The sequence below is a fragment of the Hippoglossus hippoglossus genome, chromosome 17 (genome assembly GCF_009819705.1).
Source record: "Hippoglossus hippoglossus isolate fHipHip1 chromosome 17, fHipHip1.pri, whole genome shotgun sequence".
NCBI lineage: Eukaryota > Metazoa > Chordata > Actinopteri > Pleuronectiformes > Pleuronectidae > Hippoglossus > Hippoglossus hippoglossus.
This window is the reverse complement of record NC_047167.1, coordinates 24,222,922-24,250,751: the sequence shown is the minus strand read 5'-3', so window position 1 is coordinate 24,250,751 and position 27,830 is coordinate 24,222,922. Positions and strand designations below refer to the sequence as shown.

General features: G+C 46.5%; 2 protein-coding genes and 9 gene segments (V, D, J or C); 1 reads left to right on the top strand and 10 right to left on the bottom strand.

The window, feature by feature from the left end:
* Nucleotides 1–1,155: 1,155 nt before the first annotated feature.
* LOC117778616 lies at nucleotides 1,156–2,428 on the bottom strand. The segment is given in 2 exon segments: nucleotides 1,156–1,596; nucleotides 1,809–2,428. Coding segments are annotated over 2 exon segments (426 nt in total).
* A 794-nt stretch (nucleotides 2,429–3,222) lies between these two features.
* On the bottom strand, nucleotides 3,223–4,208 carry LOC117778609. The segment is given in 2 exon segments: nucleotides 3,223–3,729; nucleotides 3,830–4,208. Coding segments are annotated over 2 exon segments (459 nt in total).
* A 388-nt stretch (nucleotides 4,209–4,596) lies between these two features.
* On the bottom strand, nucleotides 4,597–5,487 carry LOC117778619. The segment is given in 2 exon segments: nucleotides 4,597–5,015; nucleotides 5,228–5,487. Coding segments are annotated over 2 exon segments (426 nt in total).
* Nucleotides 5,488–7,832: 2,345 nt separating this feature from the next.
* On the bottom strand, nucleotides 7,833–13,710 carry LOC117778388. Its single transcript, XM_034613892.1, has 5 exons — nucleotides 13,654–13,710; nucleotides 13,156–13,555; nucleotides 12,499–12,947; nucleotides 11,688–11,729; nucleotides 7,833–8,313 (listed from the first exon to the last, which is right to left on the bottom strand). The coding sequence occupies exons 1-5, from the start codon at nucleotides 13,706–13,708 to the stop codon at nucleotides 7,928–7,930; spliced, it is 1,332 nt and encodes a 443-aa protein (XP_034469783.1). The 5' UTR covers nucleotides 13,709–13,710; the 3' UTR covers nucleotides 7,833–7,927.
* On the bottom strand, nucleotides 8,576–9,873 carry LOC117778611. The segment is given in 2 exon segments: nucleotides 8,576–9,729; nucleotides 9,810–9,873. Coding segments are annotated over 2 exon segments (444 nt in total).
* LOC117778614 lies at nucleotides 12,439–13,183 on the bottom strand. The segment is given in 2 exon segments: nucleotides 12,439–12,891; nucleotides 13,013–13,183. Coding segments are annotated over 2 exon segments (441 nt in total).
* Nucleotides 13,711–14,414: 704 nt separating the features above from the next.
* Nucleotides 14,415–15,307, bottom strand: LOC117778617. The segment is given in 2 exon segments: nucleotides 14,415–14,839; nucleotides 15,052–15,307. Coding segments are annotated over 2 exon segments (426 nt in total).
* Nucleotides 15,308–16,499: 1,192 nt separating this feature from the next.
* Nucleotides 16,500–27,830, top strand: part of LOC117778604 (cytochrome P450 7B1) — a 36,984-nt gene continuing 25,653 nt past the window's right edge. The window contains exon 1 of the mRNA XM_034614326.1: nucleotides 16,500–16,514. The gene's annotated coding sequence lies outside the window, so the exon portion shown is untranslated. The remainder of the gene's footprint in view (nucleotides 16,515–27,830) is intronic.
* On the bottom strand, nucleotides 22,273–23,481 carry LOC117778612. The segment is given in 2 exon segments: nucleotides 22,273–22,818; nucleotides 22,899–23,481. Coding segments are annotated over 2 exon segments (444 nt in total).
* Nucleotides 25,528–26,236, bottom strand: LOC117778610. The segment is given in 2 exon segments: nucleotides 25,528–25,983; nucleotides 26,096–26,236. Coding segments are annotated over 2 exon segments (456 nt in total).
* On the bottom strand, nucleotides 26,224–27,569 carry LOC117778608. The segment is given in 3 exon segments: nucleotides 26,224–26,340; nucleotides 26,832–27,197; nucleotides 27,278–27,569. Coding segments are annotated over 3 exon segments (438 nt in total).

Genomic DNA, 27,830 nt, shown 5'->3' with positions numbered 1-27,830 from the left:
GTGTAGTTTCCTGTCACTGTGGGCTGCAGAGCACAGTAGTACACAGCAGAGTCTGTCACTGCAGCAGAGGAGATGATCATATGGATTAGGTTCTGCTCCACTTTAATGCTCAGTCCAGAGGTTGGAGCAGCTACTTGTCCTGAAGCAGAACGTGAGAGGAGGAACTCTGGTGCTTGTCCTGGATACTGTCGATACCAGAATAAATAATCCGATGGGTTCACGTTGGTGTAGTTATAGGACAGAGTAACAGTGCTGCCTTCTGCACTGAACTCTTCATTGTTGACCGATGTGAGTTCTTCACGGCTGATTGCTAAAGGAACAAAGTAACTCTGTTATTTAAGGATTCAAAGACAATTCACACTCTGCAGTTTTAGGAATTGAACCTTTTTGTGCTGTATAATGTAACAAACCTGTTAGAGTGGAGAGAAGCAGTAGAGAAGATAGAGACTGATGCAGTGAGAGCATGTTGAATCCAGGTAGTGTTGGTGCTTTGTAGATTGAACTGTGCTGAATATGGAAGCTCCTCTCTCTTCTATAGTTCAGTAGCAGCTCAGCTCCTCCCTGAATCTCTCCGTCTCCTCTTAGATCTGGACTTTCTCTTCCTCCACACTGGTAGCAACAGTTGGTTCAAGCTGCAGCTGGGATTTGTATTTGAGGGATCTTGTTAAACCTGAACTTCAACAAAGGTAACTGAGGTGGTAAAAAGATGGATCCCCTCTTTAAGGTTTGGAAACATGACATGATCATGTTTTATAAACCTAATGATGAGCGGAAATCATTGCATCACTACTACCAACGTCAACTGGTGAGGAAAGAGAGTCTGATCAAATACTAGATGGTAAACATCAGAGGCCAGAACAGAGAGATTTAAATTCAGCTGCTTTCATCAGTTACACAGACAGAAAAAGGATCTAAGTTCTAGACTCACACAAAGTTTGAAGGTCTTTGAGACCAAAACTCCACATGTGACAAACCTTCTGTCATAATCACTGGACTTCAGTGTAATTTTACTATAAACATGTTCAACAAAACCATGAAATTGATGTTTTTTAGAAAAATAATGATCCAAACTCAACATGTAAACTGAAGAAGAGAGGACCCAGCATTGAACCCTGTGGTACACCACACATTTAAGAAATATCCTACAGAACCTGATGATTGTCAGAATTTGTTTTATTGTGAAACAAACGTCATCACAAACCACTGAGGTTTAACAGTGAGTGACTCCCTCTAGTGGATGATGAGGAGTATTGTCTTTGCTCCACAGGTTTTTGTACAGAGTTGTGTAGTTTCCTGTCACTGTGGGCTGCAGAGCACAGTAGTACACAGCAGAGTCTGTCACTGCAGCAGAGGAGATCTGCAGTTTGACTCGTTTCTCAGTTTGGTTGATGTGAGCAGAGAAATCAGACAGAGTTGGATGAATGGATCCGTCCTCTGTGATGAGGAGCAGGAACTCTGGTCTGGATCTCTGCTGTTGTCGGTACCACTGGATGTTGTAGATGGATCCGTTATATTTACAGGTCAGGTTGATGTGTCTTCCCTCTGAAACTACTTCTTCAGGACTTTCTGGCGTTATGCTGTACATGGAACCCATGGCTGCAAGATGAGTATTATTCATGTCAGTAAGTCTGAAGAGAATCAAACATCAACAGACTCAACAGGTTCTTGACTTTTTCTTCTAAATGTGAAGATTTTTCCACAGAGTAAATTGTTAAACTCCACAAATAAACCTCCTGTCATGAAATGCAGAAGAAAGATTTAGATAATTCCACAGGTTCAGTGAGACAGAGATTAGTTGTAAAACTCACCTATGAAGGGAGATAAAAACAAAAAGAGGTGAAGCAACATGTCTTAGTCTTCGTAGTTGAAGCCAAACAGATGATCAATGTTCTTCCACTGCAGTAGAATGAAACAACTCAGCAGCCTCTCTGCTGCACAGTCGTCCTCAACATCAAGCTGATTGTGCTTTTACTTCATCCAACATCTCTGCACTGGACACTCCAACAATCTCATTGGTCGAGTTGGACTTCAGTGGGCGGGGCCAGCTAATCACCTGATACTGCTGTGAAAACGATTCGTACGTGGAGACGACTCGAGCTTCAGGGAAACCGATGAAACTGCGACAGTAGAGTTCAGTATTATACGTCTTGTGATTTGTCCAATTGTGGTTTTGAACCAGTTTCAACTTTAAAGATAAAACAGCAGAGACGGGACAATATTGGTCGATGCCTCAAGTATAAAAACACATGACACAGTGAACATGACACAGCATCTCGTCATCTTTGAGACTTTCTGTTATTTTATATAGAAAATAATCTGCTGGTCATTCGTCTGTTTAATCATCACAACAAAGAATCTGGACTGGATCATAAGAAACACTGAGGTTGTGCAGTGAGTGACTCCCTCTAGTGGAGGGTGAGGACTTTTGTGTTTGTCTTGAAAGTATCTTATGCCATAATTACTGGACATTTTCAGAAAAGATATAAAACTTCATGTTGTTCTAAGGAATTAAAAAGATCCAAATTCGACAAGAAAATAGAAAATGAGATGACCCAGGATTGAACCCTGTGGTGCACCACAAGAAACCGTGAGAAACCAACAGAGAATTAGATTTTACAAACTTACAAATAAAATAAAACATATCTTAAAAATACCTCATTATCACAACTGGTGTTGTCTGCCTCCCTCTAGTGGATGATGAGGAGTATTGTCTTTGCTCCACAGGTTTTTGTACAGAGTTGTGTAGTTTCCTGTCGCTGTGGGCTGCAGAGCACAGTAGTACACAGCAGAGTCTGACAGCTGCAGCTTCTGGATCTTCAGAGGAAATGAGGTCTGGTTGACAGCAGCATCCGTTCTTCTGTCCCTCTGTCTTTCTGCTGGATTATCTGCTTGTGTTGAGAAGCGTCGCAGGAGAAGCTTTGGGAAATCGTTGACTTGTTGTTTGTACCAGAGCAGAGTTGGAGTTGGATCATTGGTCTGAAAAGTACAACCCAGTGTGAGAGTCTCTCCTTCAGCAGCAGTGACGCCTCCGGTCGGCTGCATCACTCTGTCGTCTCCATCACACTCTGAGGAAGAACACAACATGTAGAGGAAGAGACAAATCAAGAAAGAGGATTTCTGACTGACACCAGATCAGTAACATGTTCAACTGCTTTACGAGGAATCATGTTGTGTTTTCTTTCTTACTAAAGACCAGAGCAGCAAGAATCATCCAGAGCCGATGTTCCATCTCCACAACAAGGTTTAACTCAACAGGAGAAACTCGCTGAGGTTCAACCTTCAGTCTGACACGTGTTCTCCTCACAGCAGCAGCTATCACGCACACCTACTGAGTTATATCGCCCTCTAGTGGAGGTAAGAAGCTGAGGTGAGCAGTGAGGAGAGGAGGCTTCTGGCAGCTGGAGTTTTTGTACAGAGTTGTGTAGTTTCCTGTCACTGTGGGCTTCACAGCACAGTAGTACACAGCAGAGTCTGTCACTGCAGCAGAGGAGATGATCATATGGATTAGTTTCTGCTCCACTTTAATGCTCAGTCCAGAGGTTGGAGCAGCTTCTTGTCCTGAAGCAGAACGTGAGAGGAGGAACTCTGGTGCTTGTCCTGGATACTGTCGATACCAGTAGAAATAATCCGTTGGGTTCACTTTGGTGTAGTTATAGGACAGAGTAACAGTGCTGCCTTCTGCACTGAACTCTTCATTGTTGACCGATCTGAGTTCTTCATGGCTGATTGCTAAAGGAACAAAGTAACTCTGTTATTTAAGGATTCAAAGACAATTCACACTCTGCAGTTTTAGGAATTGAACCTTTTTGTGCTGTATAATGTAACAAACCTGTTAGAGTGGAGAGAAGCAGTAGAGAAGATAGAGACTGATGCAGTGAGAGCATGTTGAATCCAGGTAGTGTTGGTGCTTTGTAGATTGAACTGTGCTGAATATGGAAGCTCCTCTCTCTTCTATAGTTCAGTAGCAGCTCAGCTCCTCCCTGAATCTCTCCGGCTCCTCTTAGATCTGGACTTTCTCTTCCTCCACACTGGTAGCAACAGTTGGTTCAAGCTGCAGCTGGGATTTGTATTTGAGGGATCTTGTTAAACCTGAACTTCAACAAAGGTAACTGAGGTGGTAAAAAGATGGATCCCCTCTTTAAGGTTTGGAAACATGACATGATCATGTTTTATAAACCTAATGATGAGCGGAAATCATTGCATCACTACTACCAATGTCAACTGGTGAGGAAAGAGAGTCTGATCAAATACTAGATGGTAAACATCAGAGGCCAGAACAGAGAGATTTAAATTCAGCTGCTTTCATCAGTTACACAGACAGAAAAAGGATCTAAGTTCTAGACTCACACAAAGTTTGAAGGTCTTTGAGACCAAAACTCCACATGTGACAAACCTTCTGTCATAATCACTGGACTTCAGTGTAATTTTACTATAAACATGTTCAACAAAACCATGAAATTGATGTTTTTTAGACAAATAATGATCCAAACTCAACATGTAAACTGAAGAAGAGAGGACCCAGCATTGAACCCTGTGGTACACCACACATTTAAGAAATATCCTACAGAACCTGATGATTGTCAGAATTTGTTTTATTGTGAAACAAATGTCATCACAAACCACTGAGGTTTAACAGTGAGTGACTCCCTCTGGTGGATGATGAGGAGTATTGTCTTTGCTCCACAGGTTTTTGTACAGAGTTGTGTAGTTTCCTGTCACTGTGGGCTTCACAGCACAGTAGTACACAGCAGAGTCTGTCACTGCAGCAGAGGAGATCTGCAGTTTGACTCGTTTCTCAGTTTGGTTGATGTGAGCAGAGAAATCAGACAGAGTTGGATGAATGGATCCGTCCTCTGTGATGTAGAGCAGGAACTCTGGTCTGGATCTCTGCTGTTGTCGGTACCACTGGATGTTGTAGATGGATCCGTTATATTTACAGGTCAGGTTGATGTGTCTTCCCTCTGAAACTACTTCTTCAGGACTTTCTGGCGTTATGCTGTACATGGAACCCATGGCTGCAAGATGAGTATTATTCATGTCAGTAAGTCTGAAGAGAATCAAACATCAACAGACTCAACAGGTTCTTGACTTTTTCTTCTAAATGTGAAGATTTTTCCACAGAGTAAATTGTTAAACTCCACAAATAAACCTCCTGTCATGAAATGCAGAAGAAAGATTTAGATAATTCCACAGGTTCAGTGAGACAGAGATTAGTTGTAAAACTCACCTATGAAGGGAGATAAAAACAAAAAGAGGTGAAGCAACATGTCTTAGTCTTCGTAGTTGAAGCCAAACAGATGATCAATGTTCTTCCACTGCAGTAGAATGAAACAACTCAGCAGCCTCTCTGCTGCACAGTCGTCCTCAACATCAAGCTGATTGTGCTTTTACTTCCTCCAACATCTCTGCACTGGACACTCCAACAATCTCATTGGTCGAGTTGGACTTCAGTGGGCGGGGCCAGTCTTTATTCTGTTAGTGTTTGGTCTTTATAACAGAAGTTACAGAACGTAGCTGAGATGATTTAAAGCGTCCGTCACTTTACAGTTTTTCTCGATTGCTTAAGCACGATTTTTAAAACAGGGCCCGGTGTTTCAAAACACTACACACAATCAGCAGAACCCCTTAGATCCTTTGCAAAATGAAACACTCTTGTAAAAACTATACACTAATTTATCAAAACCATATTTTGTTACCATATGAAACACACACGTTTCATATGACTTCATTCTGTTTGAGCCAGTTACACACTGCTGCTGCTAACCTGAAACACTTTTAGCAATTCTACTTCTCAGTGGTTAGAGTACTGTAAGTGAAGTACACAGAGAAAGTGCAAATATACAATAAATTCACCAAACACTACACAAGACCAATGCTGCAGGCTGATGAAAATATAATTTATTTCCCTCCATATTCCCAAATCAGTCAACATGTCAACCTGGAGAATCACAACTAAACATGTCCCAGTCTTCATGCTGCTACAGTCGTGTGCATGACACTGTAAGCTCAGCAAACATCAGACCAACAGAAGATTCTGTTTCCAGTTCAGGTTTCAATGAGGAGTACCTGAGCCTGGGGCCGGAGATCGTGAACCCTCCACCGCCATGCCGAGAAAAACTCTTTGATTGGGTTTAGAAACGGAGAGTATGGTGGAAGGTATGGTACTGTAAACTGTGGCTGGTGTTGAAACCAGTTCTGGACCAGAGCAGAGCGGTGGAATGACACATGCATCTGGTGCATGTGGGTTCCTGCTGTGACGATGTTGTGCAATCGGTCCAAAATGTGAGAACGTGAGGTGTGTTGTAAGGGCCCATATTGGCGTGACGGAGGAGGACCCCATTCTGTGTAATGGCAGCACAAAGGGTGATGTTACCCCCACGTTGCCCTGGGACATTGATTATAGCCCCGTGGCCAATGATATTTCTGCCTCTCCTTGCTTTTGTCAGGTTGAACCCTGCCTCATCTATGTAGATGAATTCATTCGGGATTTCCTCAGCATCCATCTGTAAAACTCTCAGAAATACAGTGAAAGACAAGATTGTGTAGTTCAGCATAGATCTAGTATACAGTACATTTACATTATAAAGGTTACGTGTGCAGTATGCAACATCACAGTGCTAAAGTGAACAATACATACCTCCACATACTCATGCTGCAGCCTTCTCCTCCTCTTCCTCCTCCTCCTCCTCCTCCGTGGATTCCCCCCCTCACCCTCACTCTTCTTCCTCTTCCTCCTTCTCCTCCTCCGTGGATTCCCCCCCTCACCCTCACTCTTCCTCTTCCTCTTCCTCCTTCTCCTCCTCTTCCTCCTCCTCCTCCTCCTCCGTGGATTCCCCCCCTCACCCTCACTCTTCTTCCTCTTCCTCCTTCTCCTCCTCCGTGGATTCCCCCCCTCACCCTCACTCTTCTTCCTCTTCCTCCTTCTCCTCCTCCGTGGATTCCCCCTCTCACCCTCACCCTCACTCTTCCTCTTCCTCCTTCTCCTCCTCCGTGGATTCCCCCCCTCACCCTCACTCTTCTTCTTCTTCTGACTCCTTCTCCTCCTCCGTGGATTCCCCCTCTCACCCTCACTCTTCCTCTTCCTCTTCCTCCTTCTCCTCCTCCGTGGATTCCCCCCCTCACCCTCACTCTTCTTCTTCTTCTGACTCCTTCTCCTCCTCCGTGGATTCCCCCTCTCACCCTCACCCTCACTCTTCCTCTTCCTCCTTCTCCTCCTCCGTGGATTCCCCCCCTCACCCTCACTCTTCCTCTTCCTCCTTCTCCTCCTCCGTGGATTCCCCCTCTCACCCTCACTCTTCCTCTTCCTCCTTCTCCTCCTCCGTGGATTCCCCCTCTCACCCTCACTCTTCCTCTTCCTCTTCCTCCTTCTCCTCCTCCGTGGATTCCCCCCCTCACCCTCACTCTTCTTCTTCTTCTGACTCCTTCTATTTTGGTTGAAGTCAGGTGAACTCACCTGCTGCATTTGTTTCGTGCTTAAACCTGATTGGTGTGTCTACAATTAAGCAGTCATGTGTTTGTGCACCTGATGGCTGTGTTGAACCAATTGGCTCATGGGGGTGGGGGGGGGGGTCATTTGACAGTCAGTGCTTTGGAATTGCAAGGAAGTGACATCATGATATACTTCAGTGTCTGATGTATACAAGTGTGTTTAGTGTTTTGCAAAAAGTGTGAGTCTGACATTGTGCTGATAGTGGAGCACATCTGGGCCATGTTCTGCTTAAATTTTACTATAAACATGTTCAACAAAACCATGAAATTGATGTTTTTTAGACAAATAATGATCCAAACTCAACATGTAAACTGAAGAAGAGAGGACCCAGCATTGAACCCTGTGGTACACCACACATTTAAGAAATATCCTACAGAACCTGATGATTGTCAGAATTTGTTTTATTGTGAAACAAACGTCATCACAAACCACTGAGGTTTAACAGTGAGTGACTCCCTCTGGTGGATGATGAGGAGTATTGTCTTTGCTCCACAGGTTTTTGTACAGAGTTGTGTAGTTTCCTGTCACTGTGGGCTTCACAGCACAGTAGTACACAGCAGAGTCTGTCACTGCAGCAGAGGAGATCTGCAGTTTGACTCGTTTCTCAGTTTGGTTGATGTGAGCAGAGAAATCAGACAGAGTTGGATGAATGGATCCGTCCTCTGTGATGTAGAGCAGGAACTCTGGTCTGGATCTCTGCTGTTGTCGGTACCACTGGATGCTGTCGATGGATCCGTTATATTTACAGGTCAGGTTGATGTGTCTTCCCTCTGAAACTACTTCTTCAGGACTTTCTGGCGTTATGCTGTACATGGAACCCATGGCTGCAAGATGAGTATTATTCATGTCAGTAAGTCTGAAGAGAATCAAACATCAACAGACTCAACAGGTTCTTGACTTTTTCTTCTAAATGTGAAGATTTTTCCACAGAGTAAATTGTTAAACTCCACAAATAAACCTCCTGTCATGAAATGCAGAAGAAAGATTTAGATAATTCCACAGGTTCAGTGAGACAGAGATTAGTTGTAAAACTCACCTATGAAGGGAGATAAAAACAAAAAGAGGTGAAGCAACATGTCTTAGTCTTCGTAGTTGAAGCCAAACAGATGATCAATGTTCTTCCACTGCAGTAGAATGAAACAACTCAGCAGCCTCTCTGCTGCACAGTCGTCCTCAACATCAAGCTGATTGTGCTTTTACTTCCTCCAACATCTCTGCACTGGACACTCCAACAATCTCATTGGTCGAGTTGGACTTCAGTGGGCGGGGCCAGTCCTTATTCTGTTAGTGTTTGGTCTTTATAACAGAAGTTACAGAAAGTAGCTGAGATGATTTAAAGCGTCCGTCACTTTAAACAGTTTGCCAACACAACAAGAACCTGTTTTAAACTCCTAAAGTAGCAACGACAGTTTTTCATCATAGTTAAACTTTATTCTTCTGATAAAGAAAAAAAAGCTCAGTGTCACTTTTATGCTTAACATGAACCAACAGAGTAGATTTGATTTCACCTGGTTTAAAGACATTTAGTGACGAGTAAAAGGATCTAAGTTCTAGACTCACACAAAGTTTGAAGGTCTTTGACACCAAAACTCCACATGTGACAAACCTTCTGTCATAATCACTGGACTTCAGTGTAATTTTACTATAAACATGTTCAACAAAACCATGAAATTGATGTTTTTTAGACAAATAATGATCCAAACTCAACATGTAAACTGAAGATGAGAGGACCCAGCATTGAACCCTGTGGTACACCACACATTTAAGAAATATCCTACAGAACCTGATGATTGTCAGAATTTGTTTTATTGTGAAACAAATGTCATCACAAACCACTGAGGTTTAACAGTGAGTGACTCCCTCTAGTGGATGATGAGGAGTATTGTCTTTGCTCCACAGGTTTTTGTACAGAGTTGTGTAGTTTCCTGTCACTGTGGGCTGCAGAGCACAGTAGTACACAGCAGAGTCTGACAGCTGCAGCTTCTGGATCTTCAGAGGAAATGATGTGGAATTCATTGTGGATGAAAATCTCTCTCTGAAGTCGTCTGCCTTGTTTCCTTCTCCCAGTAGAAAGCGGCTCAGGATGAATTTTGGGCTGTTGGTTCCTTCCTGTTTGTACCAGAGGAGAGATGCACTTGCTGAGCTGCTGACGTATCGACAGCCAAGTGTTGCTGCTTCTCCTTCAGTCGCAGTCACGTCTCCTTCTGGTTGCAGCACAGTGTCTTGTTGTGCTCTGCCTTCTGTAAAACAGCAGTAACACCATCAGTGTGAGTCAGGTCAGTGTTGTGTTGATATCAGAGACACAGAGTTGTGTTCGTACCAAGACACAGAGCAGCCAGCAGCACTGAGATGAACAGAGGCGTCATATCTGCAGTGTTGAGTCACTGTGAGTAGAAAGAGGAAAGAAGCTGTGATCTCTGTGTTTAGACTCAGATTAGAAGGAGGAGTCTCGGCCCTGTTCGGCCCCGACTCACAACTTTACCCCTCGCACACTTTTCATTCACTCTCCTGTCCCACTGCATCTTGTCTTATGTCGTCAGTGTTTGAAATATCACAGTTTCCTCCTTCACATCTGCTGTAGATTCACTTTGCTCCAGAAGTGTTGTGAAGCTCCTCTGACTCTTTTCTATCTCTGATCAGAAAGAGTACACGTTATCTCAGAATCAATATTTCAGCTCCATCTGACTTCTTATGTTCTTGGACACAGTTTTTCCTCTTGAATATAAACTCCCACTTTAGTATTTGTGGCTCAGATACAAAGTGGAGTTGCTGTGGAAGATCAAATCCTCCAATGAGGACTCTAATAAAGGTGGAACCCAGGATATTGTCTGGAGCTTCCCCAGTTACAGATGTTCTTTAAATGCAGGTGCTGCTAAGTGGCTGCACATTAACACACAGCTGCTCAGAACTCGTGGCTAAAACCAACGCTTCACTCGCTGAGACATTTGCTGTGATACAAGGGGGAGGCGGGGCCTTGCTTGATTTGCGGGGCCCGACACAATGTGTGAGCGTACAAGGTGGTCCAGCTCTGCTCTGGTGAGTGGGTTCCATCTCCTGTGAGAAGAACTGACTGAGAGTCAGCTTCAACTGTCACAATCAGCTCCAGTTGAAGAGTGAAGCTGAACTGAGATCAGTGAAAAAGACTCTGAAGTTATTAAAAACCAGAGTTTATCTCCAATATTCAGCAGGAAACTTTGAAACATGAAGAGTTCTGAACAGAGTTTGGTGGATTTGTTACAGCTGCAGCTCTTCAGGGTCAGGAAGCAGAGGATCATGGGTAATATCCAGTGGGACGACTCAGTCAGAGTCAACACATTGATTCACTTTGTTTTAACAGAAAATCTCTTCATCAGACACAGAGCCCAACAGAGTTATTCACCTCAGACGGCTGCAGGGGGCGCTGCTGATCACTAAGTGCTCCACAGTCAGTGTTGGTTCATATTTTGCATGTTGTCTTTTATTTGATGCATCGTCCAGGTGCTTTGTCACTGACGTGGATTTGCTGCTCATGTGAATCCTCATACAGTTTTTCATCAGCAGCTGTAACCACGATGACTCTGATGAAACCGGAATGATCAGAATCCATCTGATATGAAGCGGTGGTTTGAATCCCACTTCCCTCCTCTTTGGAGACGAGGCAGATCTGTGTGCTCAGGTTTTTGTACAGCCTCTTCTACACTTTGTATCACTGTGTGTAGAGCACAGTAGTACAGAGCGCTGTCTGCCAGGGTTAGGTTGCTGATGGTCATTTCAGTTGATGATCTGGTTGTTTTGGATTCGTATCGTTTATCAGGATTAGGTTGATCATCACTCCGTGACCTCGCTCCTTTGTAGAGAAGAAACTGAGGAGCCTGAAGGTCAGAATCATGTCTGTACCAGTAAAGTAAAACATAATCATCTGTTGTCTCATAGTCACATGTGAGTGTGACAGGTTGTCCTTCACTTCTACTGACTTCATTTTTTAGAGGATAGATTTTGTCTGCAGCTGTTAGTCCTGAAACAGAAGAGAGAGTGAAGGAGACCAACATTGTTCATGAGGTTGAGACCAAAAGACAGTTTTACAGAAACTGCTCCACTGGAGCTGAGGTCCAAACTACATCACACAGGACGTCATGACAAAGATCATTATGGGATTGAAACAGGCAAATATCATCTATTCCACAGGTTCAGTGAGACAGAGATTAGTTGTAAAACTCACCTATGAAGGGAGATAAAAACAAAAAGAGGTGAAGCAACATGTCTTAGTCTTCGTAGTTGAAGCCAAACAGATGATCAATGTTCTTCCACTGCAGTAGAATGAAACAACTCAGCAGCCTCTCTGCTGCACAGTCGTCCTCAACATCAAGCTGATTTTGCTTTTACTTCCTCCAACATCTCTGCACTGGACACTCCAACAATCTCATTGGTCGAGTTGGACTTCAGTGGGCGGGGCCAGTCTTTATTCTGTTAGTGTTTGGTCTTTATAACAGAAGTTACAGAAAGTAGCTGAGATGATTTAAAGCGTCCGTCACTTTAAACAGTTTGCCAACACAACAAGAACCTGTTTTAAACTCCTAAAGTAGCAACGACTGTTTTTCATCATAGTTAAACTTTATTCTTCTGATAAAGAAAACAAAGCTCAGTGACACTTTTATGATTAACATGAACCAACAGAGTAGATTTGATTTCACCTGGTTTAAAGACATTTAGTGACGAGTAAAAGGATCTAAGTTCTAGACTCACACAAAGTTTGAAGGTCTTTGAGACCAAAACTCCACATGTGACAAACCTTCTGTCATAATCACTGGACTTCAGTGTAATTTTACTATAAACATGTTCAACAAAACCATGAAATTGATGTTTTTTAGACAAATAATGATCCAAACTCAACATGTAAACTGAAGAAGAGAGGACCCAGCATTGAACCCTGTGGTACACCACACATTTAAGAAATATCCTACAGAACCTGATGATTGTCAGAATTTGTTTTATTGTGAAACAAACGTCATCACAAACCACTGAGGTTTAACAGTGAGTGACTCCCTCTAGTGGATGATGAGGAGTATTGTCTTTGCTCCACAGGTTTTTGTACAGAGTTGTGTAGTTTCCTGTCACTGTGGGCTGCAGAGCACAGTAGTACACAGCAGAGTCTGACAGCTGCAGCTTCTGGATCTTCAGAGGAAATGAGGTCTGGTTGACAGCAGCATCCATTCTTCTGTCCCTCTGTCTTTCTGCTGGATTATCTGCTTGTGTTGAGAAGCGTCGCAGGAGAAGCTTTGGGAAATCGTTGACTTGTTGTTTGTACCAGAGCAGAGTTGGAGTTGGATCATTGGTCTGAAAAGTACAACCCAGTGTGAGAGTCTCTCCTTCAGCAGCAGTGACGCCTCCGGTCGGCTGCATCACTCTGTCGTCTCCATCACACTCTGAGGAAGAACACAACATGTAGAGGAAGAGACAAATCAAGAAAGAGGATTTCTGACTGACACCAGATCAGTAACATGTTCAACTGCTTTACGAGGAATCATGTTGTGTTTTCTTTCTTACTAAAGACCAGAGCAGCAAGAATCATCCAGAGCCGATGTTCCATCTCCACAACAAGGTTTAACTCAACAGGAGAAACTCGCTGAGGTTCAACCTTCAGTCTGACACGTGTTCTCCTCACAGCAGCAGCTATCACGCACACCTACTGAGTTATATCGCCCTCTAGTGGAGGTAAGAAGCTGAGGTGAGCAGTGAGGAGAGGAGGCTTCTGGCAGCTGGAGTTTTTGTACAGAGTTGTGTAGTTTCCTGTCACTGTGGGCTTCACAGCACAGTAGTACACAGCAGAGTCTGTCACTGCAGCAGAGGAGATGATCATATGGATTAGGTTCTGCTCCACTTTAATGCTCAGTCCAGAGGTTGGAGCAGCTTCTTGTCCTGAAGCAGAACGTGAGAGGAGGAACTCTGGTGCTTGTCCTGGATACTGTCGATACCAGAAGAAATAATCCGTTGGGTTCACTTTGGTGTAGTTATAGGACAGAGTAACAGTGCTGCCTTCTGCACTGAACTCTTCATTGTTGACCGATCTGAGTTCTTCATGGCTGATTGCTAAAGGAACAAAGTAACTCTGTTATTTAAGGATTCAAAGACAATTCACACTGCAGTTTTAGGAATTGAACCTTTTTGTGCTGTATAATGTAACAAACCTGTTAGAGTGGAGAGAAGCAGTAGAGAAGATAGAGACTGATGCAGTGAGAGCATGTTGAATCCAGGTAGTGTTGATGCTTTGTAGATTGAACTGTGCTGAATATGGAAGCTCCTCTCTCTTCTATAGTTCAGTAGCAGCTCAGCTCCTCCCTGAATCTCTCCGGCTCCTCTTAGATCTGGACTTTCTCTTCCTCCACACTGGTAGCAACAGTTGGTTCAAGCTGCAGCTGGGATTTGTATTTGAGGGATCTTGTTAAACCTGAACTTCAACAAAGGTAACTGAGGTGGTAAAAAGATGGATCCCCTCTTTAAGGTTTGGAAACATGACATGATCATGTTTTATAAACCTAATGATGAGCGGAAATCATTGCATCACTACTACCAACGTCAACTGGTGAGGAAAGAGAGTCTGATCAAATACTAGATGGTAAACATCAGAGGCCAGAACAGAGAGATTTAAATTCAGCTGCTTTCATCAGTTACACAGACAGAAAAAGGATCTAAGTTCTAGACTCACACAAAGTTTGAAGGTCTTTGAGACCAAAACTCCACATGTGACAAACCTTCTGTCATAATCACTGGACTTCAGTGTAATTTTACTATAAACATGTTCAACAAAACCATGAAATTGATGTTTTTTAGAAAAATAATGATCCAAAAACAACATGTAAACTGAAGATGAGAGGACCCAGCATTGAACCCTGTGGTACACCACACATTTAAGAAATATCCTACAGAACCTGATGATTGTCAGAATTTGTTTTATTGTGAAACCAACGTCATCACAAACCACTGAGGTTTAACAGTGAGTGACTCCCTCTAGTGGATGATGAGGAGTATTGTCTTTGCTCCACAGGTTTTTGTACAGAGTTGTGTAGTTTCCTGTCACTGTGGGCTGCAGAGCACAGTAGTACACAGCAGAGTCTGTCACTGCAGCAGAGGAGATCTGCAGTTTGACTCGTTTCTCAGTTTGGTTGATGTGAGCAGAGAAATCAGACAGAGTTGGATGAATGGATCCGTCCTCTGTGATGTAGAGCAGGAACTCTGGTCTGGATCTCTGCTGTTGTCGGTACCACTGGATGTTGTAGATGGATCCGTTATATTTACAGGTCAGGTTGATGTGTCTTCCCTCTGAAACTACTTCTTCAGGACTTTCTGGCGTTATGCTGTACATGGAACCCATGGCTGCAAGATGAGTATTATTCATGTCAGTAAGTCTGAAGAGAATCAAACATCAACAGACTCAACAGGTTCTTGACTTTTTCTTCTAAATGTGAAGATTTTTCCACAGAGTAAATTGTTAAACTCCACAAATAAACTTCCTGTCATGAAATGCAGAAGAAAGATTTAGATAATTCCACAGGTTCAGTGAGACAGAGATTAGTTGTAAAACTCACCTATGAAGGGAGATAAAAACAAAAAGAGGTGAAGCAACATGTCTTAGTCTTCGTAGTTGAAGCCAAACAGATGATCAATGTTCTTCCACTGCAGTAGAATGAAACAACTCAGCAGCCTCTCTGCTGCACAGTCGTCCTCAACATCAAGCTGATTGTGCTTTTACTTCCTCCAACATCTCTGCACTGGACACTCCAACAATCTCATTGGTCGAGTTGGACTTCAGTGGGCGGGGCCAGTCTTTATTCTGTTAGTGTTTGGTCTTTATAACAGAAGTTACAGAACGTAGCTGAGATGATTTAAAGCGTCCGTCACTTTACAGTTTTTCTCGATTGCTTAAGCACGATTTTTAAAACAGGGCCCGGTGTTTCAAAACACTACACACAATCAGCAGAACCCCTTAGATCCTTTGCAAAATGAAACACTCTTGTAAAAACTATACACTAATTTATCAAAACCATATTTTGTTACCATATGAAACACACACGTTTCATATGACTTCATTCTGTTTGAGCCAGTTACACACTGCTGCTGCTAACCTGAAACACTTTTAGCAATTCTACTTCTCAGTGGTTAGAGTACTGTAAGTGAAGTACACAGAGAAAGTGCAAATATACAATAAATTCACCAAACACTACACAAGACCAATGCTGCAGGCTGATGAAAATATAATTTATTTCCCTCCATATTCCCAAATCAGTCAACATGTCAACCTGGAGAATCACAACTAAACATGTCCCAGTCTTCATGCTGCTACAGTCGTGTGCATGACACTGTAAGCTCAGCAAACATCAGACCAACAGAAGATTCTGTATCCAGTTCAGGTTTCAATGAGGAGTACCTGAGCCTGGGGCCGGAGATCGTGAACCCTCCACCGCCATGCCGAGAAAAACTCTTTGATTGGGTTTAGAAACGGAGAGTATGGTGGAAGGTATGGTACTGTAAACTGTGGCTGGTGTTGAAACCAGTTCTGGACCAGAGCAGAGCGGTGGAATGACACATGCATCTGGTGCATGTGGGTTCCTGCTGTGACGATGTTGTGCAATCGGTCCAAAATGTGAGAACGTGAGGTGTGTTGTAAGGGCCCATATTGGCGTGACGGAGGAGGACCCCATTCTGTGTAATGGCAGCACAAAGGGTGATGGTACCCCCACGTTGCCCTGGGACATTGATTATAGCCCCGTGGCCAATGATATTTCTGCCTCTCCTTGCTTTTGTCAGGTTGAACCCTGCCTCATCTATGTAGATGAATTCATTCGGGATTTCCTCAGCATCCATCTGTAAAACTCTCAGAAATACAGTGAAAGACAAGATTGTGTAGTTCAGCATAGATCTAGTATACAGTACATTTACATTATAAAGGTTACGTGTGCAGTATGCAACATCACAGTGCTAAAGTGAACAATACATACCTCCACATACTCATGCTGCAGCCTTCTCCTCCTCTTCCTCCTCCTCCTCCTCCGTGGATTCCCCCCCTCACCCTCACTCTTCTTCCTCTTCCTCCTTCTCCTCCTCCGTGGATTCCCCCCCTCACCCTCACTCTTCCTCTTCCTCTTCCTCCTTCTCCTCCTCCGTGGATTCCCCCCCTCACCCTCACTCTTCTTCCTCTTCCTCCTTCTCCTCCTCCGTGGATTCCCCCCCTCACCCTCACCCTCACTCTTCCTCTTCCTCCTTCTCCTCCTCCGTGGATTCCCCCCCTCACCCTCACTCTTCCTCTTCCTCTTCCTCCTTCTCCTCCTCCGTGGATTCCCCCTCTCACCCTCACTCTTCTTCCTCTTCCTCCTTCTCCTCCTCCGTGGATTCCCCCCCTCACCCTCACTCTTCCTCTTCCTCTTCCTCCTTCTCCTCCTCCGTGGATTCCCCCCCTCACCCTCACTCTTCCTCTTCCTCCTTCTCCTCCTCCGTGGATTCCCCCTCTCACCCTCACTCTTCCTCTTCCTCTTCCTCCTTCTCCTCCTCCGTGGATTCCCCCCCTCACCCTCACTCTTCCTCTTCCTCTTCCTCCTTCTCCTCCTCCGTGGATTCCCCCCCTCACCCTCACTCTTCTTCCTCTTCCTCCTTCTCCTCCTCCGTGGATTCCCCCCCTCACCCTCACTCTTCCTCTTCCTCTTCCTCCTTCTCCTCCTCCGTGGATTCCCCCCCTCACCCTCACTCTTCTTCCTCTTCCTCCTTCTCCTCCTCCGTGGATTCCCCCCCTCACCCTCACCCTCACTCTTCCTCTTCCTCCTTCTCCTCCTCCGTGGATTCCCCCCCTCACCCTCACTCTTCTTCCTCTTCCTCCTTCTCCTCCTCCGTGGATTCCCCCTCTCACCCTCACCCTCACTCTTCCTCTTCCTCCTTCTCCTCCTCCGTGGATTCCCCCCCCTCACCCTCACTCTTCCTCTTCCTCCTTCTCCTCCTCCGTGGATTCCCCCTCTCACCCTCACCCTCACTCTTCCTCTTCCTCCTTCTCCTCCTCCGTGGATTCCCCCCCTCACCCTCACTCTTCTTCCTCTTCCTCCTTCTCCTCCTCCGTGGATTCCCCCTCTCACCCTCACCCTCACTCTTCCTCTTCCTCCTTCTCCTCCTCCGTGGATTCCCCCCCTCACCCTCACTCTTCTTCCTCTTCCTCCTTCTCCTCCTCCGTGGATTCCCCCTCTCACCCTCACCCTCACTCTTCCTCTTTCTCCTTCTCCTCCTCCGTGGATTCCCCCCCTCACCCTCACTCTTCTTCCTCTTCCTCCTTCTCCTCCTCCGTGGATTCCCCCTCTCACCCTCACTCTTCCTCTTCCTCCTTCTCCTCCTCCGTGGATTCCCCCTCTCACCCTCACTCTTCCTCTTCCTCTTCCTCCTTCTCCTCCTCCGTGGATTCCCCCTCTCACCCTCACCCTCACTCTTCCTCTTCCTCCTTCTCCTCCTCCGTGGATTCCCCCCTCACCCTCACTCTTCCTCTTCCTCCTTCTCCTCCTCCGTGGATTCCCCCTCTCACCCTCACTCTTCCTCTTCCTCTTCCTCCTTCTCCTCCTCCGTGGATTCCCCCTCTCACCCTCACTCTTCCTCTTCCTCCTTCTCCTCCTCCGTGGATTCCCCCTCTCACCCTCACTCTTCCTCTTCCTCTTCCTCCTTCTCCTCCTCCGTGGATTCCCCCCCTCACCCTCACCCTCACTCTTCTTCTGACTCCTTCTCCTCCTCCGTGGATTCCCCCCCTCACCCTCACTCTTCCTCTTCCTCTTCCTCCTTCTCCTCCTCCGTGGATTCCCCCCCTCACCCTCACTCTTCCTCTTCCTCCTTCTCCTCCTCCGTGGATTCCCCCTCTCACCCTCACTCTTCCTCTTCCTCTTCCTCCTTCTCCTCCTCCGTGGATTCCCCCTCTCACCCTCACTCTTCCTCTTCCTCTTCCTCCTTCTCCTCCTCCGTGGATTCCCCCCCTCACCCTCACTCTTCCTCTTCCTCCTTCTCCTCCTCCGTGGATTCCCCCTCTCACCCTCACTCTTCCTCTTCCTCTTCCTCCTTCTCCTCCTCCGTGGATTCCCCCTCTCACCCTCACTCTTCCTCTTCCTCTTCCTCCTTCTCCTCCTCCGTGGATTCCCCCTCTCACCCTCACTCTTCTTCTTCTTCTGACTCCTTCTCCTCCTCCGTGGATTCCCCCCCTCACCCTCACTCTTCCTCTTCCTCTTCCTCCTTCTCCTCCTCTGTGGATTCCCCCTCTCACCCTCACTCTTCCTCTTCCTCTTCCTCTTCCTCCTTCTCCTCCTCCGTGGATTCCCCCTCTCACCCTCACCCTCACTCTTCCTCTTCCTCCTTCTCCTCCTCCGTGGATTCCCCCTCTCACCCTCACCCTCACTCTTCTTCCTCTTCCTCCTTCTCCTCCTCCGTGGATTCCCCCCCTCACCCTCACTCTTCCTCTTCCTCCTTCTCCTCCTCCGTGGATTCCCCCTCTCACCCTCACTCTTCCTCTTCCTCTTCCTCCTTCTCCTCCTCCGTGGATTCCCCCTCTCACCCTCACTCTTCTTCTTCTTCTGACTCCTTCTCCTCCTCCGTGGATTCCCCCCCTCACCCTCACTCTTCCTCTTCCTCTTCCTCCTTCTCCTCCTCTGTGGATTCCCCCTCTCACCCTCACTCTTCCTCTTCCTCTTCCTCCTTCTCCTCCTCCGTGGATTCCCCCTCTCACCCTCACCCTCACTCTTCCTCTTCCTCCTTCTCCTCCTCCGTGGATTCCCCCTCTCACCCTCACCCTCACTCTTCTTCCTCTTCCTCCTTCTCCTCCTCCGTGGATTCCCCCCCTCACCCTCACTCTTCCTCTTCCTCCTTCTCCTCCTCCGTGGATTCCCCCCCTCACCCTCACTCTTCCTCTTCCTCTTCCTCCTTCTCCTCCTCCGTGGATTCCCCCCCTCACCCTCACTCTTCTTCCTCTTCCTCCTTCTCCTCCTCCGTGGATTCCCCCCCTCACCCTCACTCTTCCTCTTCCTTTTCCTCCTTCTCCTCCTCCGTGGATTCCCCCCCTCACCCTCACTCTTCCTCTTCCTCTTCCTCCTTCTCCTCCTCCGTGGATTCCCCCCCTCACCCTCACTCTTCTTCCTCTTCCTCCTTCTCCTCCTCCGTGGATTCCCCCCCTCACCCTCACCCTCACTCTTCCTCTTCCTCCTTCTCCTCCTCCGTGGATTCCCCCCCTCACCCTCACTCTTCTTCTTCTTCTGACTCCTTCTCCTCCTCCGTGGATTCCCCCCCTCACCCTCACTCTTCCTCTTCCTCTTCCTCCTTCTCCTCCTCTGTGGATTCCCCCTCTCACCCTCACTCTTCCTCTTCCTCTTCCTCTTCCTCCTTCTCCTCCTCCGTGGATTCCCCCTCTCACCCTCACCCTCACTCTTCCTCTTCCTCCTTCTCCTCCTCCGTGGATTCCCCCTCTCACCCTCACCCTCACTCTTCTTCCTCTTCCTCCTTCTCCTCCTCCGTGGATTCCCCCCCTCACCCTCACTCTTCCTCTTCCTCCTTCTCCTCCTCCGTGGATTCCCCCTCTCACCCTCACTCTTCCTCTTCCTCTTCCTCCTTCTCCTCCTCCGTGGATTCCCCCTCTCACCCTCACTCTTCCTCTTCCTCTTCCTCCTTCTCCTCCTCCGTGGATTCCCCCTCTCACCCTCACTCTTCTTCTTCTTCTGACTCCTTCTCCTCCTCCGTGGATTCCCCCCCTCACCCTCACTCTTCCTCTTCCTCTTCCTCCTTCTCCTCCTCTGTGGATTCCCCCTCTCACCCTCACTCTTCCTCTTCCTCTTCCTCCTTCTCCTCCTCCGTGGATTCCCCCTCTCACCCTCACCCTCACTCTTCCTCTTCCTCCTTCTCCTCCTCCGTGGATTCCCCCTCTCACCCTCACCCTCACTCTTCTTCCTCTTCCTCCTTCTCCTCCTCCGTGGATCCCCCCCCTCACCCTCACTCTTCCTCCTTCTCCTCCTCCGTGGATTCCCCCCCTCACCCTCACTCTTCCTCTTCCTCCTTCTCCTCCTCCGTGGATTCCCCCCCTCACCCTCACTCTTCCTCTTCCTCTTCCTCCTTCTCCTCCTCCGTGGATTCCCCCCCTCACCCTCACTCTTCCTCTTCCTCTTCCTCCTTCTCCTCCTCCGTGGATTCCCCCTCTCACCCTCACTCTTCTTCTTCTTCTGACTCCTTCTCCTCCTCCGTGGATTCCCCCCCTCACCCTCACTCTTCCTCTTCCTCTTCCTCCTTCTCCTCCTCTGTGGATTCCCCCTCTCACCCTCACTCTTCCTCTTCCTCTTCCTCCTTCTCCTCCTCCGTGGATTCCCCCTCTCACCCTCACCCTCACTCTTCCTCTTCCTCCTTCTCCTCCTCCGTGGATTCCCCCTCTCACCCTCACCCTCACTCTTCTTCCTCTTCCTCCTTCTCCTCCTCCGTGGATTCCCCCCCTCACCCTCACTCTTCCTCTTCCTCCTTCTCCTCCTCCGTGGATTCCCCCCCTCACCCTCACTCTTCCTCTTCCTCTTCCTCCTTCTCCTCCTCCGTGGATTCCCCCCCTCACCCTCACTCTTCCTCTTCCTCTTCCTCCTTCTCCTCCTCCGTGGATTCCCCCTCTCACCCTCACTCTTCCTCTTCCTCTTCCTCCTTCTCCTCCTCCGTGGATTCCCCCTCTCACCCTCACCCTCACTCTTCCTCTTCCTCCTTCTCCTCCTCCGTGGATTCCCCCCCTCACCCTCACTCTTCCTCTTCCTCCTTCTCCTCCTCCGTGGATTCCCCCTCTCACCCTCACTCTTCCTCTTCCTCTTCCTCCTTCTCCTCCTCCGTGGATTCCCCCCCTCACCCTCACTCTTCTTCCTCTTCCTCCTTCTCCTCCTCCGTGGATTCCCCCCTCACCCTCACTCTTCTTCCTCTTCCTCCTTCTCCTCCTCCGTGGATTCCCCCTCTCACCCTCACTCTTCCTCTTCCTCCTTCTCCTCCTCCGTGGATTCCCCCCCTCACCCTCACTCTTCCTCTTCCTCCTTCTCCTCCTCCGTGGATTCCCCCCCTCACCCTCACTCTTCCTCTTCCTCCTTCTCCTCCTCCGTGGATTCCCCCCCTCACCCTCACTCTTCCTCTTCCTCTTCCTCCTTCTTCTCCTCCGTGGATTCCCCCTCTCACCCTCACTCTTCCTCTTCCTCCTCCTCCTCCTCCTCCTCTGTGGATTCCCCCCCTCACCCTCACTCTTCCTCTTCCTCTTCCTCCTTCTCCTCCTCTGTGGATTCCCCCCCTCACCCTCACTCTTCCTCTTCCTCCTCCTCCTCCTCCTCCTCTGTGGATTCCCCCCCTCACCCTCACTCTTCTTCTTCCTCTTCCTCCTTCTCCTCCTCCGTGGATTCCCCCCCTCACCCTCACTCTTCTTCTTCTTCTGACTCCTTCTATTTTGGTTGAAGTCAGGTGAACTCACCTGCTGCATTTGTTTCGTGCTTAAACCTGATTGGTGTGTCTACAATTAAGCAGTCATGTGTTTGTGCACCTGATGGCTGTGTTGAACCAATTGGCTCATGGGGGGGGGGGGGGGGGGGGGGTCATTTGACAGTCAGTGCTTTGGAATTGCAAGGAAGTGACATCATGATATACTTCAGTGTCTGATGTATACAAGTGTGTTTAGTGTTTTGCAAAAAGTGTGAGTCTGACATTGTGCTGATAGTGGAGCACATCTGGGCCATGTTCTGCTTAAATTTTACTATAAACATGTTCAACAAAACCATGAAATTGATGTTTTTTAGACAAATAATGATCCAAACTCAACATGTAAACTGAAGATGAGAGGACCCAGCATTGAACCCTGTGGTACACCACACATTTAAGAAATATCCTACAGAACCTGATGATTGTCAGAATTTGTTTTATTGTGAAACAAACGTCATCACAAACCACTGAGGTTTAACAGTGAGTGACTCCCTCTGGTGGATGATGAGGAGTATTGTCTTTGCTCCACAGGTTTTTGTACAGAGTTGTGTAGTTTCCTGTCACTGTGGGCTGCAGAGCACAGTAGTACACAGCAGAGTCAGACGGCTGCAGCTTCTGGATCTTCAGAGGAAATGATGTGGAATTCATTGTGGATGAAAATCTCTCTCTGAAGTCGTCTGCCTTGTTTCCTTCTCCCAGTAGAAAGCGGCTCAGGATGAATTTTGGGCTGTTGGTTCCTTCCTGTTTGTACCAGAGGAGAGATGCACTTGCTGAGCTGCTGACGTATCGACAGCCAAGTGTTGCTGCTTCTCCTTCAGTCGCAGTCACGTCTCCTTCTGGTTGCAGCACAGTGTCTTGTTGTGCTCTGCCTTCTGTAAAACAGCAGTAACACCATCAGTGTGAGTCAGGTCAGTGTTGTGTTGATATCAGAGACACAGAGTTGTGTTCGTACCAAGACACAGAGCAGCCAGCAGCACTGAGATGAACAGAGGCGTCATATCTGCAGTGTTGAGTCACTGTGAGTAGAAAGAGGAAAGAAGCTGTGATCTCTGTGTTTAGACTCAGATTAGAAGGAGGAGTCTCGGCCCTGTTCGGCCCCGACTCACAACTTTACCCCTCGCACACTTTTCATTCACTCTCCTGTCCCACTGCATCTTGTCTTATGTCGTCAGTGTTTGAAATATCACAGTTTCCTCCTTCACATCTGCTGTAGATTCACTTTGCTCCAGAAGTGTTGTGAAGCTCCTCTGACTCTTTTATATCTCTGATCAGAAAGAGTACACGTTATCTCAGAATCAATATTTCAGCTCCATCTGACTTCTTATGTTCTTGGACACAGTTTTTCCTCTTGAATATAAACTCCCACTTTAGTATTTGTGGCTCAGATACAAAGTGGAGTTGCTGTGGAAGATCAAATCCTCCAATGAGGACTCTAATAAAGGTGGAACCCAGGATATTGTCTGGAGCTTCCCCAGTTACAGATGTTCTTTAAATGCAGGTGCTGCTAAGTGGCTGCACATTAACACACAGCTGCTCAGAACTCGTGGCTAAAACCAACGCTTCACTCGCTGAGACATTTGCTGTGATACAAGGGGGAGGCGGGGCCTTGCTTGATTTGCGGGGCCCGACACAATGTGTGAGCGTACAAGGTGGTCCAGCTCTGCTCTGCTGAGTGGGTTCCATCTCCTGTGAGAAGAACTGACTGAGAGTCAGCTTCAACTGTCACAATCAGCTCCAGTTGAAGAGTGAAGCTGAACTGAGATCAGTGAAAGAGACTCTGAAGTTATTAAAAACCAGAGTTTATCTCCAATATTCAGCAGGAAACTTTGAAACATGAAGAGTTCTGAACAGAGTTTGGTGGATTTGTTACAGCTGCAGCTCTTCAGGGTCAGGAAGCAGAGGATCATGGGTAATATCCAGTGGGACGACTCAGTCAGAGTCAACACATTGATTCACTTTGTTTTAACAGAAAATCTCTTCATCAGACACAGAGCCCAACAGAGTTATTCACCTCAGACGGCTGCAGGGGGCGCTGCTGATCACTAAGTGCTCCACAGTCAGTGTTGGTTCATATTTTGCATGTTGTCTTTTATTTGATGCATCGTCCAGGTGCTTTGTCACTGACGTGGATTTGCTGCTCATGTGAATCCTCATACAGTTTTTCATCAGCAGCTGTAACCACGATGACTCTGATGAAACCGGAATGATCAGAATCCATCTGATATGAAGCGGTGGTTTGAATCCCACTTCCCTCCTCTTTGGAGACGAGGCAGATCTGTGTGCTCAGGTTTTTGTACAGCCTCTTCTACACTTTGTATCACTGTGTGTAGAGCACAGTAGTACAGAGCGCTGTCTGCCAGGGTTAGGTTGCTGATGGTCATTTCAGTTGATGATCTGGTTGTTTTGGATTCGTATCGTTTATCAGGATTAGGTTGTTCATCACTCCGTGACCTCGCTCCTTTGTAGAGAAGAAACTGAGGAGCCTGAAGGTCAGAATCATGTCTGTACCAGTAAAGATAAACATAATCATCTGTTGTCTCATAGTCACATGTGAGTGTGACAGGTTGTCCTTCTCTTCTACTGACTTCATTGTTTAGAGGATAGATTTTGTCTGCAGCTGTTAGTCCTGAAACAGAAGAGAGAGTGAAGGAGACCAACATTGTTCATGAGGTTGAGACCAAAAGACAGTTTTACAGAAACTGCTCCACTGGAGCTGAGGTCCAAACTACATCACACAGGACGTCATGACAAAGATCATTATGGGATTGAAACAGGCAAATATCATCTATTCCACAGGTTCAGTGAGACAGAGATTAGTTGTAAAACTCACCTATGAAGGGAGATAAAAACAAAAAGAGGTGAAGCAACATGTCTTAGTCTTCGTAGTTGAAGCCAAACAGATGATCAATGTTCTTCCACTGCAGTAGAATGAAACAACTCAGCAGCCTCTCTGCTGCACAGTCGTCCTCAACATCAAGCTGATTGTGCTTTTACTTCCTCCAACATCTCTGCACTGGACACTCCAACAATCTCATTGGTCGAGTTGGACTTCAGTGGGCGGGGCCAGTCCTTATTCTGTTAGTGTTTGGTCTTTATAACAGAAGTTACAGAACGTAGCTGAGATGATTTAAAGCGTCCGTCACTTTAAACAGTTTGCCAACACAACAAGAACCTGTTTTAAACTCCTAAAGTAGCAACGACAGTTTTTCATCATAGTTAAACTTTATTCTTCTGATAAAGAAAAAAAAGCTCAGTGTCACTTTTATGCTTAACATGAACCAACAGAGTAGATTTGATTTCACCTGGTTTAAAGACATTTAGTGACGAGTAAAAGGATCTAAGTTCTAGACTCACACAAAGTTTGAAGGTCTTTGACACCAAAACTCCACATGTGACAAACCTTCTGTCATAATCACTGGACTTCAGTGTAATTTTACTATAAACATGTTCAACAAAACCATGAAATTGATGTTTTTTAGAAAAATAATGATCCAAACTCAACATGTAAACTGAAGAAGAGAGGACCCAGCATTGAACCCTGTGGTACACCACACATTTAAGAAATATCCTACAGAACCTGATGATTGTCAGAATTTGTTTTATTGTGAAACAAACGTCATCACAAACCACTGAGGTTTAACAGTGAGTGACTCCCTCTAGTGGATGATGAGGAGTATTGTCTTTGCTCCACAGGTTTTTGTACAGAGTTGTGTAGTTTCCTGTCACTGTGGGCTGCAGAGCACAGTAGTACACAGCAGAGTCTGTCACTGCAGCAGAGGAGATCTGCAGTTTGACATCATCTCCAGACAGGTGAGTGGAGAACCTTGTTTCTGACTTCAGAGAATCTGACGTTCTTGTCACATTGAACCCTGAGATGTTCAGGAGGAACTCTGGTGCTTGTCCTGGATACTGTCGATACCAGAAGAAATAATCAGTACCAGTTATTGTCCTGGAGAAGTTGTAGGACAGAGTAACAGTGCTGCCTTCTACACTGAACTCTGCAGTCTGGTCTGGAGGCAGTTTTTCACAGCTGACACCTACAGAAACAGAAACATGTGGTTAAAGACCATGTTAAACTCTGACTGTCTGTTCCAGTGGTTTCTAGAAACAGATCCTCTGAAGACATTTGTTATTCCTGCTTTGACCGACCTTTCAGGATGAAGAGAAACAAAGGCCAGACTCCAGCGTGACGCAGAGGGAACATCTTACAGACACTATCTGATGTCTGGTGTAGATATTGAATGCAGCACAGCAGGAGGTCTTTTCTGCTCTGCTCTTTGACAGTGTTGCTCCTCCCTCTCTGTCCGTCCTCTCATATCACTGCTTGTTACCAACACCTAAACCACACGTCTGTTGATTCTGCAGCTTTCAGCTCAAACACACAAACCTGTTATTGGGTTCAACTTTCTGTTTCTTTCTTGTACTTGTGACACATTTCTGAACAATAAAGTGTCTTGTAAGATATTGTCTGAAAAGCCACATGACAGCATCAACGTTCATATTCAAATGACTCCAAATTCTCTGAGATTCCTGAAACATTGGACCAGTTGGTTTTACATTTCCTACACATGTTGTTGTTCACGTTTTCTCAGTTGAATCTCACTTCATGAACTTTATTTCAATCGTCTTTTTCCACTGAACTTGTCATTTCTGAGCTTCTCTTCCGTTGCTTCCTGTGAGGCTGCTGAGTGATGGGAGGATGGAGACAGACGGGATTTGAGGCTTTAACTCAAATCTGTGGAGTCTGTTGAAGTTCTGCTGAAAACTGGTTTGGTGTATGTGTCGTAATATCTTGGACCAAATCAGTTCACTTGATCTGAGGTTGGTGCAGTGGCTCAGCTCAGGTTGTGAGAGTAACAGTGAGTGACTCCCTCTGGTGGAGGAAGAGGAGTATTGTCTTTGCTCCACAGGTTTTTGTACAGAGTTGTGTAGTTTCCTGTCACTGTGGGCTGCAGAGCACAGTAGTACACAGCAGAGTCAGACGGCTGCAGCTTCTGGATCTTCAGAGGAAATGATGTGGAATTCATTGTGGATGAAAATCTCTCTCTGAAGTCGTCTGCCTTGTTTCCTTCTCCCAGTTGAAAGCGGCTCAGGATGAATTTTGGGCTGTTGGTTCCTTCCTGTTTGTACCAGTGGAGAGATGCACTTGCTGAGCTGCTGACGTATCGACAGCCAAGTGTTGCTGCTTCTCCTTCAGTCGCAGTCACGTCTCCTTCTGGTTGCAGCACAGTGTCTTGTTGTGCTCTGCCTTCTGTAAAACAGCAGTAACACCATCAGTGTGAGTCAGGTCAGTGTTGTGTTGATATCAGAGACACAGAGTTGTGTTCGTACCAAGACACAGAGCAGCCAGCAGCACTGAGATGAACAGAGGCGTCATATCTGCAGTGTTGAGTCACTGTGAGTAGAAAGAGGAAAGAAGCTGTGATCTCTGTGTTTAGACTCAGATTAGAAGGAGGAGTCTCGGCCCTGTTCGGCCCCGACTCACAACTTTACCCCTCGCACACTTTTCATTCACTCTCCTGTCCCACTGCATCTTGTCTTATGTCGTCAGTGTTTGAAATATCACAGTTTCCTCCTTCACATCTGCTGTAGATTCACTTTGCTCCAGAAGTGTTGTGAAGCTCCTCTGACTCTTTTCTATCTCTGATCAGAATTTATCGCCCTCTAGTGGAGGTAAGAAGCTGAGGTGAGCAGTGAGGAGAGGAGGCTTCTGGCAGCTGGAGTTTTTGTACAGAGTTGTGTAGTTTCCTGTCGCTGTGGGCTGCAGAGCACAGTAGTACACAGCAGAGTCTGTCACTGCAGCAGAGGAGATCTGCAGTTGGACTCCATTTCTCTCCTGGTTCAGTTCAGCTGTCAGTCGAGGGTTTCGAGGAGTCGCTCTCAG

Bases quoted from the DNA above. Each gene is read 5' to 3' on its own strand.
- LOC117778388 (XM_034613892.1), bottom strand. From the start codon at position 13,708: ATGCTCTCACTGCATCAGTCTCTATCTTCTCTACTGCTTCTCTCCACT. The intron at 12,948-13,155 runs GTAGGTGTGCGT...ATCTGGTGTCAG, and splicing joins CTAGAGGGCGATATAACTCA to TCAGAAATCCTCTTTCTTGA. The intron at 11,730-12,498 runs GTTAAACCTCAG...ACGAAGACTAAG, and splicing joins ACTAGAGGGAGTCACTCACT to ACATGTTGCTTCACCTCTTT.